Raw genomic sequence first — 14,562 nt, forward strand, 5'->3', positions numbered from 1 at the left:
GAAACCTGACATCAACCAAAACCAAAAAGAAACTGTAGAACATGTTTTGTTAGATTGTTCAGCATATAACAATGAGAGAACAGTCATGCTGGAGAACATGAAATCAATAGGATATAAAAATATCACATTGGAAAGTTTACTTTCTTTCTCAAATATGGGACCATCAGCCTGGAAACACCTAATGGAGTTCTTAAAATCAACCAGATTTTATGAGAGAATTTAGCAAACAGTTTTTTTTAACGTCTAATCTCCATTGATGCCCTACACCCACCCAACAGTTGGTGGCGGTAATGCACCATGCTGGATGCCAACCGCCAATAAAAACTAAAGAAGAAGAAGAAGAAACCTTACGGAAGAGGAGGGGTTCGCGATGTGGATGTTAGACGGGTTTGTGAAAACATATATTTTGCCGTGACAGTTTTAAAATATGAACTGACCACAACACTCAGATGAACTGCCTACGTGTTGCACAATTCACAGCGCGCTTTAAGTTTTCCAGTTGGGCTGAATCCCGGGATTATTCCTACATCTCTGTAAACGTGGCGATCGAAGAAACGCTCGTGAACTAATAAGAAACGACTAACTACAAGTGTAATAGGACCAACATCCAACTGTAAAAATGGAGTTTGTTAAAGAGGAGAAAGAAAGTACAGATCCAGAGCCCTTAAGCATGTCAAATATTGACGATGCGGATGAACAAAGAGGTTGGTGTCCATACTTCAGTGTAACGTTAGTCTATATATTTACAGAGGAAAGTTTGAGGTGCATTACTGCAGTCAAAATAACAGTGAAACATTATAATGTACAGTAGACCAGCCTGATCTCACGGGAATTCGTTTTACGAGTTTGTGAATTGTCGTCGTCTTCTTCTTTCCGTTTAATGGCCGTTCACTCCTTAGCAGTATTACTGCCACCTACTGTGTACCTTGCACACATGAGAAATGGATCTGAATTGCAGCAAATAATAATAATAAACCTTATTAATCACCCCTTTACGTAAACCCTTTAACATCCCAAAGGATCAGAGCCAAAGCTTTAGCTGACGCTGCGTGTTTCAGCTCCTCCAGCTTCATTTGTGAATTGTACCAAAACGTTTGATTATTATAGAAATAATGAAATCCTGCCCTCCTAACTATAACGTCACAAAGGGTTATTGCAAGTCATACAAAAACGTTTTATTTTTATTTGAAGACACAAGTATTTATAGGTGTAAATGTACTAACAATACCCTGCTGAAAAAACAGCATCATCAAACCAGCATGGGAATTTAGAGGGAATTTACTAATTTGTTATTGAATCAATTGACCATCTTTTCTTCAAATTGTCAAAGGATTTTAATCTGATTTGTCAAAATTTCTGGCTTGGAAATCCAACTTGATCATTTTTTAATCTGTGTGATATGGTTAGTTTGCTTATTGTAAACCAAATATAGAATATAGGAAATGTATGTATTTTATTGGAAAAATGTTATATTCATAAATTTAAATTTTCCTTAAGAGTTCCCAAATTAAAGTGCACATGTTTCATTGCTAAAAAACAATGTTATTTTGTGTATTTGGTATAATAAAATGTGTTCGCGTGGTTTATGGTAAAAAAACACATTATTTTCCACATACCGTACATTTTTGTAGCTCCAGATATCCTGCCATCCTCAAACGCATTGATTTTTTACAAAACTCATCGATCTGAGGGGCTTTTTTACACCTGGTCACTTGCGTTTTCTCTGATTGGATAGCTATCCGATCGTGAAAAGACCAGGGGCCTCATTTATAAAGCGTGCATACTCACAGATTTGATCGTAAAGTGTGCGCGCAAAAATCCACGGCAAAGTCCATATTTATAAAAACTGTCTTTGACGTGGAAAAGTGCTAAGCGCCACATCAGGGTCTGAGCAGACGTACGCACTTTTTCTTGTCTGATTGCTGCAGGTTTTTGGCAATATAAGCCATTATTGCTGCTCGAAATTGGGTTTAAACATTGACAAGCACTCTTTTATATGTCTATGACATTAATTAGGCATTGTTTAAAGGCAGAGGTTGAAACTGCTCAGCTGCGCACAAGTTCAAGATCATTTGCGATTTATAAATTTCACATCTAAAAGAAAGGGGTACGCGCATTTTCTGTGGGTAAGTTCGGTTTATGAATCACACGTTCGCATTTTTAAAAAATGATCGTATCAAATGTAGGATGGTTTCTACGCAGCATTTTATAAGACGGATTTACATCCGATCGCTCAAACCACTTCAGGAGTTGGTCTGGGACGCATTTCAAAAGAAACTGGGCAAGTGTAAAGACATGTGGTTGATGAAACCACATATGTCAGCGCATAACTCCTCCCAAAATGTAAGCCATTAGCCGGCAAAGAGGCAAACAAACAAAGACGACACGCTCGTTGCTTTATGGAGCGACGACAGCCGGTAAAAAGCTTCCTAGAATCAATAAAACGACAAGGACCATCTCGAATGATATTAAACAAAGAATTAAATCTTTGAGAGAGAGTTTTGTGAACGCTTTTCATGGACCTGTACGTTAAATTATCGCACCGTAACTCTCCTGCGTCCCCTGCCCAACATACAGTAGGCTAAACAAACAGTACAGTGAGGGCTGCCTTTTGTTGCATAAACGTCGTCTTAAGTTTTTTAAGGCAGAGCAAGGAATAGTGTATTTGCATTTTGCATATCGTGTACTAATACACACTTACACACCAAAGGGAATGTAAAATCGTGAATCGGACGATAGTGATAGTCTTTAAACAATTTTCTTTGACCTTAATTATTTAATTATGACACTTTCAAGTATTAACAACCAAAGAAGTGGCAAATTTGTGAATCTGATGAATGATTTATGCCATCCATGATTGTTTTGGAACTGTTTCAAATGACTCTTGTTTATACTTGAAATAAAAACTACGCATGTGGCCATTAATTTACCTGTATACGTTTGGGAGATGTTTAAAGTGACTTACTGGGATTTGAACCCCTAACTTTCGCGTTGCTAACACAAAGCTTTAGCATCTCCATCTAAGCAACAGTTTGTAGTTATACTTGTATTCATTTTTGATGTTTATTATTTTTAGACCTGGATGAAAGTCTGGAATTGAAGAAAGTGGAGGATGAGCATCAGTGTCGGGAACCTTATAATTTCATAACCGGAGGAAAATCTTTGAGTCGCTCAGAGAAAATCCCGCAAGAAAGACATCGGAGAACAGAAGCCAACAGTTCCTTCATCTGCCCCGAATGTGGAAAGAGTTTCTCGCATAAAGGGCACTTTAACGAGCACAGAAAAATTCACTCCGGAGTGAAGTCTTTTACCTGCCCTTACTGTGAGAAAAGTTTCATGTGTAAAGGACACCTTAAAAGGCACGTAAGGATTCACACCGGTGAACGACCTTACACGTGCTCTGAATGTGGAAAGAGTTTCGTATGTGCAACAAATCTCAAAGACCATCAGCGATCTCACTCGAATGAAAGAGCTTTTAAGTGTGAGCAGTGTGGTAAAACATTCATTTTAGCCTCGATCTTAAAGGCGCACGAGAAAATTCATACGAACGAGAAGCCTTACGTGTGTGCCGTTTGTGGGAAAGGTTTTTTACGGCTAGGTTGTTTTAATGATCATCAGAAAATACACACTGGTGAGAGAGCTCACATGTGCTTCGAGTGTGGCGATACCTTTACCAGATCCAGCGCCCTCAAACAGCACCAAAAAATTCACACTGGAGAGAAGCCTTTCAAGTGTTCGAACTGTGCAAAGTGCTTTACGCATTCAGGAGCTCTGAAAAGACACGAGAGAGTTCATACTGGAGAAAAGCCGTATCACTGTAGTGCATGTGGGAGGAGATTCACTCAGTCCAGTGATCTACAGAATCACATAAAAAAACCTTGTCCCATGTTATCATCAGATAAGTCATCTTCAGTAGCTATGTAAATACAGTTCATGTGACATTTCTGCTTTGCTATGACACCATAACAAATGACCTGTACATTTTTGCACTAGGGTCTGCGTGAGATTACTCTGTATGTCGTGATGATTTATGAGTATTTATAACTCAGTTTTTGGTGTTAACGCATCTTACACTCTGCCTGAAAATATGAAGGTAAAGAAATAAGGTTACTTTAGTTATTCCAGTTTTCTGGCTGTAGTCTAGCTTGGACATTGGTTATAATATATGAAGAAATACATTTACATTAGAGATTAATACGTGTAATGAGTTGATATTATATATGCACCATTAAAAATCATTTCTGCCTTATTTAATAAAAGTTTACATTACTGTCGTTTCATAGATATTAAAGCTGGTTTAGTCTATTTGACACTTCTGTCACTGCCCTTCCCAGATTTGTCACAGAATATGAAGAGTTTCGTTGCAAAACGAGATAACTCCGTTTTTAAAAATTTTCAGAAATCTCGTTTTTTTTGGTTGTGCATTCCAATTAATATCAATTCAACTGCAGTTGGTTTGTTTTGATTTAAACTTTCATAACTAAGTAAAACAGCTAAGTAGCACCATAAAACATAATAATAAACATGTTTTGACAAAAATGTTAAAAACAGATTTATCTCGTTTTGCAACGAATCTCTTTATATGGTTAAACTTTTACATTATATATATATATTTTAATTCTCTATATTATTAGGGGTATTTGGGGGTCTTCACGTGAGGTTTTCAATGGGACTCTTAAAGAATAAATGAAATCATTACTTTTTCTCAAACTCGGATACATGAGAAGACATATCCATTCAGGTGGGATATCTGTACTGACCTCTACAGTATACGGTTACATATGGTTTGACAGACAGGGTTGCATGTCCGGCGATGAAGTCAGTTTTATTTGAGAAAAAAACAGGCAAACAACTTATTTAACTTAAACTGTATAAATAATGAAATGCTCCAGTTTTAATATATTTAATGAAATGTAGAATTCTTCCAAATGGAAAATGTAGATTTGCGTGCACGTATTTCAGCAAAAAATAGTTCAAAATTCACAAAATACATTCTACAAGTTCACAGAATGTGATCTACAACCATCCAGCAGAAGTAGGTTCGTGCAATAAAATCATAGGCTATTAGTAAGTGAATCTATTGGCAAGTTAACCAGCAATCATTAGATCATATGTTGTGACGCTGTCACACAAGAAACATGTTGTACCGCTCATTTTATACATTGTATTGTTGTGGTTTTATGTATATTTGAGTTTTAAATAGGTTTTACATGTTTTCTTAGCCATTTTATTCCTTTTGCTATTTTGTGTGTTTATGTCTTTTATTTTGTTTGGGCTGCAACCAATGTTAGTATAAAAGGAAGCAGCAGAAGCACATTGAGAGCATATGCTTAAGCTACACAACTGTTTGGATTGTGGAGTTTCTCATTGTGGACTTACCCTTCCAGAAACATTTGTGGATTACACTTTAATTGTACATACACCGGAGGACACTTTAAACACTTTGACTTTTAGCACATTTGGACTTTTAGATTGTTTTAGGTTTGGGTTTTATTTTCCTTTCTTTTAACAGTCTTAAGTTTTAGTGTGTTGTTAAATACCTTGTGTTTGTAAATACACTTATTTAAGTTGATTACACTTGTTTGTCTCATCATTTTAACTCTTTTAATCTCACACAGTAAAATTTGACCCCTTTTATCTATTTTGTGACTCAACCGATAGGGCTGATTGTTACAATGTCTGTAATTCACTGCCTCTCATTGACATGGAAAATATTGAGAAAATGATTCAAATGAATTATTATTTTCAACCTATTGTCATTACCTCATTAAAACGTATAAATGTGTTTTCCAGTCAGTCATTTTTGAGGAAATTTATGGCTGGACCTACAAATATATTGATAAACCACTTTCGTATATATAAACACGGGTTTGCTCTTTGAGTGACTTTTACAGACTTTGTGTTATCCATATTAGGCTACAGATGTCTGAAGGAACACTTTACAGATATATATGTCCTAAAAACTGTCTGAATTTATATTGTGCACTGTTTGTTATTGTAATACCTGAACTTTCCTTCTGCAATCAAAATTAACTTGATCACATGTTATGTTATTGGGCAAAGATAAAAGTGCAAACTACAGCCCTCTGTGATATGAGTGCCAGAAAAGAATTAGATTTTATTTTAATTAGAGATGCACCGATATATCGGCCAAAACTCCGTATCATTCGGTAAAAGCTCATCTTGACACTATTGGCCGATATATCCTGTCAATTAAAAGGGAACAGGAAAATGCAATGAATTTGAGCTCTGCATGTGTACAGAAAATGTAATCACTAGTTTAATGTTCAATATTAATGGTCATTTTATGAATGAATAACATGAATAATAGATATTGGTGGAAAAATTTAATATCGCCGCATCTCTGGTTGTAATTGCTCATTTCATTTGCCATTTAGTCTGGTTCAAGCAGAGGCTCAGAGTAATTTTTTGTTTATCTTGTAGTACTTGTATTGACTTTATTTAACCTAAATGTGAATTGATTATATAACTGGTAATATTTCCTGATACTACTAATCCCCAAATCTTTGATTGAACAGACCTGCATGCAGCCAGCTCTGTTCAATCAAATCAACACTTGACATTTTGAACAGCGTGCAGCTTGTTAAAACGTTCATGACATGTAACAAGCTATGCCAAAGTTGAAATTTCAGAAATGATGGAAGATGATAGAAGTACATCAGGCAGGAAAGGGTTACAAAGCTATGGTAGGCATGGACTCCAAAGAACCACACTGAAAGCTATTATCAGAATCAGAAGAGCTTTTATTGGCAGGTACAGTATGTTTGCACATACAAGGAATTTGTTTTGATAACAGAGGCTAACACAACACAAACAGAATGACAGTGACAAGGCACAGATAATAAAAAAGGCCAAAAATTAAGTATCAAAAGTTCATATCAAATATTTTAAAATATTTTAAATACACAATATACAAATAGACAATGTACTGGCATGTTATATACAATGGAGAAAATTTAAAATGAGAAGAATTTACGAATACTGTGCTTAGTTTAATTAAGTAATATTGGTATTGCACGTGTTTATTTATTTTTTGCCATTAATTGTTCTTGAGGTAGATGGCCTGAGGTGATTAGCAGATCTCCAGGAGTACAACAGCGATTCATCCAGGATATCACAAAGGACCTAAACAACAGGATCTGCCATCCCTGCACTTTACTTTTTGGCATATAAATAATTAACATTTTAACAAAAAGCAATTGAATTTTTATAGTGCTTTACATGATTTTGCATTGTTGCAAAGCAGCTTTACAGTGAAATCATATTAATACAGTCAGGAGAGAAAAACAATCAGTAAGAAAAACAATATAGAAAATATAGCTGCAAGCAGCCATTACAGGCCCGAGAACTACAGCTCCATTGCTACATGTAATCCTAAGTGCATCCTAAATTCCAGAGTTTGCATTAACATGTAATCGATAGAGAATCAGATAAAGCTTATTTGGCGTGCTGTCCGAGGAGAATTTAAGCCCAAACTCAAGAGTACTCCCCAAAAAGTGTAAAGACCTACGGAAAGCGATGGGAAAACTAGTGGTCTGACTTGGAGGGCTCTCGCGGCATCTGACAGGGGCTTTGTCTGAGATACTCGCAGCATCGAACAAGATGTCTCCATGTGCAGCGGGAAATGCTGGTGTGGACGGTGAGAAATTTAAAGAGTGAAACAAGACATTGGAATTAGGCGTTTGACCGAGGGGATCCTCGCTACATCCGACGGGGGCTTTGGCTGAGATGCTCACGGAATCGGACTGGTAGGTCCCGCCTGCAGTCAAACAGGAATGCTCGATAGGGTTTAAAAGACCAAAACATTTGTGTCCGACCGGTAGGACCCTTGCAGCATCCAATGGAAGCTTTTGCGGAGATGCTCATTGCATCGGACGGGTAGGTCCTGTTGCAGTCAAATGAAAATGTAAAGGTATGATAATGAGTGAAAATGCACCTAGATATTATGTCAATTGTAATAGGCTGCGTGGAGTCTGGGTGGGTGGGCTTATTTCTAAATATTGTTTCACGAGTTCACACTTACAAATAAGTTGGATAGATTAAATTAGTAAACGTATTTGGCATGCTGTCTGGGCCCGAACGCAGAGTATCCCCCCAAAAAGCAAAATTAACTTATTCAGACAGCAGCCCGGGACTGTACCCCCCAAAAAATAGAAATGATGAGGCTGATGTTTGCTGTGTTTGCTATGCATCTGATGGGAGTTCAATACTAGCTGCGATCGGAACCGTCTGAAGGAAGTTCAATACTCCCTGTGACTGGACAGGGAAGCCTCCGCTAAAAATTATGTGGACGGTTTATATTTGGAGGGCTTTTTGCGGCCTCCGATGGGAGTTCAATACTCGCTGAAATCGGAGCCATCCGAGGGGAGTTCAATACTCGCTGCGATCGGACAGGTAAGCACCCGCTGATGATAGGGTGGATGAATTATATTGGGAGGGTCTTGCGGCATCCGATGGGAGTTCAATACTAACTGTCATCGAAACCCGTCCGACGGGAGTTCAATACTCACTGCGATCGGACGAGTAAGCCCTTCCTGATGATGGGGTGGGCGATTTATAGCAGGAGGGCTTTGCGGCATCCGACTGGAGTTCAATACTCGCTGCGATCGGAACCCGTCCGACGGGAGTTCAATACTCACTGCGATCAGACGGGTGAGACCTTGTTTGGCGATGAGGTGGACGATTTGTATTGGAAAGGCTTTGCGGCATCCGACGGGAGTTCAATACTCACTGTGATCGGAACCCATCCGACGGGAGTTCAATACTCACTGTGATCGGATGAGTAAGCCCTCCGTTGGCGATGAGGTAGACGATTCATTTGGGAGGGCTTTGCGGCATCTGACGGGAGTTCAATACTCGCTGCGATCGGAACCCATCCGACGGGAGTTCAATACTCACTGCGATCGGATGAGTAAGCCCTCCATTGGCGATGAGGTGGACGATTCATTTGGGAGGGCTTTGCGGCATCTGACGGGAGTTCAATACTCGCTGCGATCAGAAGGGGCAGCCTCTGCTGATGGTTAGGTGGGCGTTTGGTTATTATTTGGGGGGGCGTCTGACGGGGTTCAATACTCATTGCGATCAGATAAGTAAGCCCCACCCCCACCCCCGTAATCAAAAACGACTTAGAATTTGTTTAGCTGATAAGGGTTTGGTGCACTTTTTTGATGTGGAAACGGTTAGATCTAATAGTACATATGAAAAGTTCCAATCAGCATTCAGGCCCCACCATAGCACAGAGACAGCACTGTTTAGAGTTACAAATGACCTCCTATTACAATCTGATCGTGGTGAAATCTCAATCCTTATATTACTAGACCTTAGTGCAGCTTTTGACACAATAGATCACATAATCTTACTCAATAGGCTAGAAAACTATGTTGGTATCAGTGGTCAGGCGCTAGCACGTATGGTCGGGTTGCAATTTTGGCGTTTTCGTGTGTCTTGTGAATAGTATGCCATACAGACCCGTTTGCCACTTAACCTGCATTTACGACGACAGTGGGGCTTCCGGCCTTAGTCAAACGGGTTGGCACGTATGGTCGGGTTGCGATTTTGGCGCTTTCGTGTGTCTTGTGAATAGTATGCCATACAGACCCGTTTGCCACTGAACCTGCATTAACGACGACAGTGGGGCCTCCAGCCTTAGTCAAACGGGTTGACACGTATGGTCAGGTTGCGATGTTGGCGTTTTCTCGTGGTCTTGTAAATAGTATGCAATATAGACCCGTTTGCCACTGAACCTGCATTAACGACGACAGTGGGGCTTCAGGCCTTAGTCAAACGGGTCTACAGGTTTCATTTTCTCTTAAAGATCGGAAGGTGACCCTTAGTTACCATATATACCTTTGCATTGGGCACCCAATTTGCAAAGTACTCAACTGTGGATAACATAATTATGCCGCAATAGTTAGTCTGTCTGGAACTAAGCTGATTTAAACCACATCACTGTGTGACACTTGCATTACATGGGAACGGCCCCTACGCTAATATGATTTTGTTTTTCTCTCCCTGTCTCGTCCTCGACCCCGAGGACAATGAGACAAACAGACCCAGTTCCGGTAAATGTGAAAGTCGGCACACCTCTGATCTACTGGCCATCCTTACACGTGATGCCCAGCTGATGCCTGACCAACGATCACCGGCAGAACCCGCTTAATCTCCGTTTAATCTCCGCTTAATCTCATCTTAATCTCAGCTTAATCTCTGCTTAATCTTTTTATCTGTTTATATGTGGATATATATATATATATATATATATATATATATATATATATATATATATATATATCTCCCAAGGGTTTTTCTCTCCTAGGACTTTTTTTTATTTCCTTGGCTAAAAAGCCCGGGTTTTTTTCTCCTAGGGGTTTTTTTAACCCGGGGAGGCAGCCTTCTTGGGCTTAATTTAGCTTCCTCTTCTAGATGTTACATTAGTAATACGCTCCCTTATAATGTCGAGTTATAGCTGCAGCAAATTTAACTGCTTTTGCTATTGTGTATTATGTTGTGCTATCTGTTTTTCTGTGCTTTTCACTGTTTCTATTAATGTAAAGCTGCTTTGAAACAATTAAGTATTGTGAAAAGCACTATATAAATAAAATTGAATTGAATTGAATTAATGTAGCTTTTGAAAGCTTCGGATGACCAACGGCCGAGAGCTTGGATCTGTTGCTGGGAGAGTCCTTTTTGGGCGGCTGTGGTTGTGGCGCCTATGCGAAAAGAGTGTCCTGAAAAGTGTTCAGCTGGGATGCCATATTGTGTCAGGGGTAATTTCAAATGTTTTTGAAACCAAAAACGCGAGACTGGTTTGCGTCATTTATAAAAAGGGTCTTTACTGGTTGATTTTCTGAAATTAAGGTAGGATTGGAGGGTTTGGTAAGGTTGGATAGGTGAATAAAGGTTGAAAATATAAATAAAATGGCCTTTTTTGTATTGGTCTGTTTTACTCTGTTTGATAAAGTAGGAGATCGTTTCGTCATCTACTAAGGATAAGTTTGAAACTGTGGGATGAATTTTTGGGTTAAAGTTTGAGGTAGTGGTAAGTTCGGAGGATCTAAGAAACCTGAAAAAGCCAAAAAAAAACATTGCGTCCAATGTGCGAGCTGTGTTAATAGAATGGTAGCCTAGGCGGAGGGTACAGATAGATTTGGTGAGTAGGTCTAGCGTTAGGGGTTGTCTAGCATCTGGGCGGGTGGGTCTCTTGGATTCCATTAATGAGCAGTGATGTCTGTGAATTTGTTAAAGCCGGGGAGGGAGAGCCGAAAATTAATTTGTGAAAAAATTGGATTCCGCTTAAATAGCCTTTAATGGAACCCGCTTGGAGGTTTTTGGCTGAGTTGAGGTAGGAGACGAATGACGTAATTGTGAGCAGAGAAAAATCTGGGAAGGGTAGGTTATAATTTAAATGGAAGGTTTTGAAACATCTCCAAGCTGTTAAATATGATTGGAGAGTTCTGGGGGAAAAGGCTTGGATAAATGAATCGAGGGAAGCTTCGAGCAATGGTCTCAAGGAGTGGTTTACAGGAAGATTTATTCTGAATAGTGAGGTACTGGCATTGGGTTGGGTTCCGCTTCTGCAGCCAGCTGTCTGAATTTCTGGAAGGCAAAACGTGAGAGAGAGTCAGCGATTTGATTTTTTGATCCTGGTACATGTTTAGCTGTTATAATGAATTGGTCGCAAGCTGCGATCCAAATAAGACGTCTTAATAGTGGCATCATTGTGGGTGCGTGAGAGTGGGTTTTATTAATACAATGCACAATGGTTATTATTAATACAATGGTTGCTTCGTTGTCGCAAGAAATGGGTTTTGTCTAGAAGCTGTGGTGGCCAGGTGGATGCGAACAAACGACCTTGGTAAAAAAAACAAAGCCAATAGAGGGGGCAGCGTCAGTGTAGAGTTGGATATCGGATGGAAGGGAAACTAAAGATTTGTAAAAGAAAGATAATCCATTCCATTGTTTAAGGAAGGTTATCCATAATTTTAGCTCCTCACGGCATTGATTAGTTAGAGATATTTGGTCTTCTAACCTGGCAACGGAGGAGGCGAGGGAGAGCAGATGTGAGATGAAAGGGCGGCCTTGTGGGATTATGCGCATTGTGAAGTTTAGATGGCCGAGCAGCGAAAAAAGGTTCTCGCTTAGAGCAATTTGGGCTGTCTAAATGCGTGGATGAGACCAGAATTATTCGGTCGATATTCTCTTTGGGTAAGGAAGCCTGGAATTTTATGGTGTCCAGATTGATGCCTAGGAATTCGATGGACGTGTCTGGGCCGCTGTTTTTTTCCTGGGAAATTGGAACACCTAATTGGAAAAAACTTTTTGGACTGTAATGAGATAAGCTGTAATGAGATAATTGTTGGAGAGAATCCAGCAAATTGCTTCTGATAGCATGTCGAAAATCTTCGGGCTGCTTTTGCATCCGAATGTTAAACGGACAGCGAAGTAATATTTTTCGTGCCATTGGACGACGCCGAATAGATGCCACCAATCTGGTGGATGGGCATGACTAATGTCGACTTTGGCGAGCCATGCGTCACGGCCGGCGTTTTTTATTAATGAAATTGCTTGGTCAATGTCGTGGTAGTGAAGAGAAAATTCATCTAGCGGGATGAGGCTGTCTATGCTTGGATACGGGGAATTATGCGGGGCAGAGAGGTCAATTATTAAGCATTTTTTATTGTTACTTTTCTTTACAGGGCATATGGTGCTGGCATGAGTGCCACCGCAGTAATTGCAAATATGGAGAAATCGGAAGCGTTGTCTTGAGCAGCCACCTGTATTAAAGTGGTTGCAGACCTGATGATTTTTGGAAAAGGCTGAGGTTCTTCTGGAGGAGTTGAAGTTTGTGGTTGCTGGTCGTGGAACGTAGCTGGTTGCTCTATCTGGGTTAGGAACTAAAATTGGTGGAATGGATGGATTTACCTGTGGACATGATGTGGTGGAATAGAGTGAACTACAGACTGCGCAAGAGATATTTTGAACGCCCAAGAAAATTCTGTTATGGAGATCTGTGTCTAGTGCTCCCCAATATGAGCAATGGTTCCACTGAGTTAATTGGGCGGCGCATTTAGCTGCAAACAGCTTGTGATAAGGGTAAAAATGCGATCCCCCATAGGATAAAGCGAGCTCAGCCACTATCACGAGATAATCATTGAGCGCCTCCTATGGGGAAAAACAGCGCAGATGATTTCTATGTATCTAGCGAATGCTATGCTAAATTCTGTGAATGACAGAATTCGGGATGATGGGGTGTTTTGGTTTTTTAAAGTTACTGAAAAATCGCCGCAATCGATCTGCCGATTAGAATAAGATGGGGGTAAAAGAGAAGGTAGAGATGATAAATCAATATCTGCACCTGATAAGATCTGCGCTCTGATATTGCTGGCTACGGGGGGTGGTTCTGAAGCAATGGCGTTTGGAGGTATGTGCATCTGGGTAGCTGTAAACAGGGAGAAAGGGGATTTTGCCTGGGGAATCGTGTTTTGGGGAAGATAATCCAGTGTTGAAAACTGATGTGGTCTTGTGTCTGTTACAGCTGTTGGAACCTGGGAGACGATCGGGAAGGACAGAGAGTGCTGAGGTGGAAAATGGGTCGACTGGGTCTGCGCCACTAGAGGAGGCATCCTCGTGCTAAGGTTTGCTGTAGGCCATTGCTGAGGAGAAGGGTTAGAGGGAGGCTGAAGAGAAAGACCAGGGAAAATTGTCCGGGCTCGTGGCACTTGCGGAGGCAGCCACATGTCAGGAGCCGCGGGCCATGAACATTGAATGTTAGCAACAGGTTGCGCCTCCCCTGCCAGCGGAGGCAGGCTCACGCTAGAGGGGAGACGGTCCCTGCTGCTGGATCTGAAGGGGTAGCTTGGGTAGGAGGATTTGGGAAAAAAGTCCGGGCCCGCAGCTTAGGCGAAGGCACCCTCACGACAGGAGTCACGAACGATGGATATTATCAATGGGTTGTGTCTCCCCCGCCAGCGGAGGCAGCCTCACGCTAGAGGGGAGACGGTTGCTGCTGTTGGCAGGTAGATCCGAGCGGGGACAATACTGGAAAACCCTGCTGAATGATGCTGGGGTGGAGGTTGTGGTGTAGCGGCAATGACATCTGGAGACCGCTTGCTAAAGGCGTATTGTCCTTACCACTTGGTCGACGAAGGACTGGTCTTGCTGTGGATGGAACCTGTATTATGGAGGTAGCTGTTTTTTTACCTTTACTTGTCTTGCTTGTAGTCTTTTTGGAGATTTTCGATGGAGGGATGAAGGGGGCGCATGTTGACTGAAGGTTTGTGTATAGATCATATAGTTTTGTTTTGTTCATTCGTCTGTGGTAGTTGATGTCCGCGTTGGTTAATGCTTATTTTAGACCTTGCACTGTCCATTTCTGTATTGCTGGAATGGTTGGCTGGGCCAGTGAGTAAGATGATGATGATAATGATGCAGACGGGGATGAAGATTGGCTTCTCATTGGTGGGGGTGAGCGCTGTCTTTTCCGTTTTTGAGTGAGGTTGTTGGCTCGGATTGGCCACGTGCTGGAGACTCGGTGGCACTACC

The 14,562-nt window shown here is 40.7% G+C and overlaps 1 protein-coding gene across 1 annotated transcript; it reads left to right on the plus strand.

The window, feature by feature from the left end:
- The first annotated feature begins 328 nt into the window (after positions 1–328).
- LOC141366573 (uncharacterized) lies at positions 329–5,572 on the plus strand. The gene is made up of 2 exons (XM_073871731.1): positions 329–704; positions 3,077–5,572. The coding sequence occupies exons 1-2, from the start codon at positions 620–622 to the stop codon at positions 3,922–3,924; spliced, it is 933 nt and encodes a 310-aa protein (XP_073727832.1). The 5' UTR covers positions 329–619; the 3' UTR covers positions 3,925–5,572.
- The last annotated feature ends 8,990 nt before the right edge of the window (positions 5,573–14,562 follow it).

This window comes from Misgurnus anguillicaudatus, chromosome 2 (assembly GCF_027580225.2).
Source record: "Misgurnus anguillicaudatus chromosome 2, ASM2758022v2, whole genome shotgun sequence".
Taxonomy (NCBI): domain Eukaryota; kingdom Metazoa; phylum Chordata; class Actinopteri; order Cypriniformes; family Cobitidae; genus Misgurnus; species Misgurnus anguillicaudatus.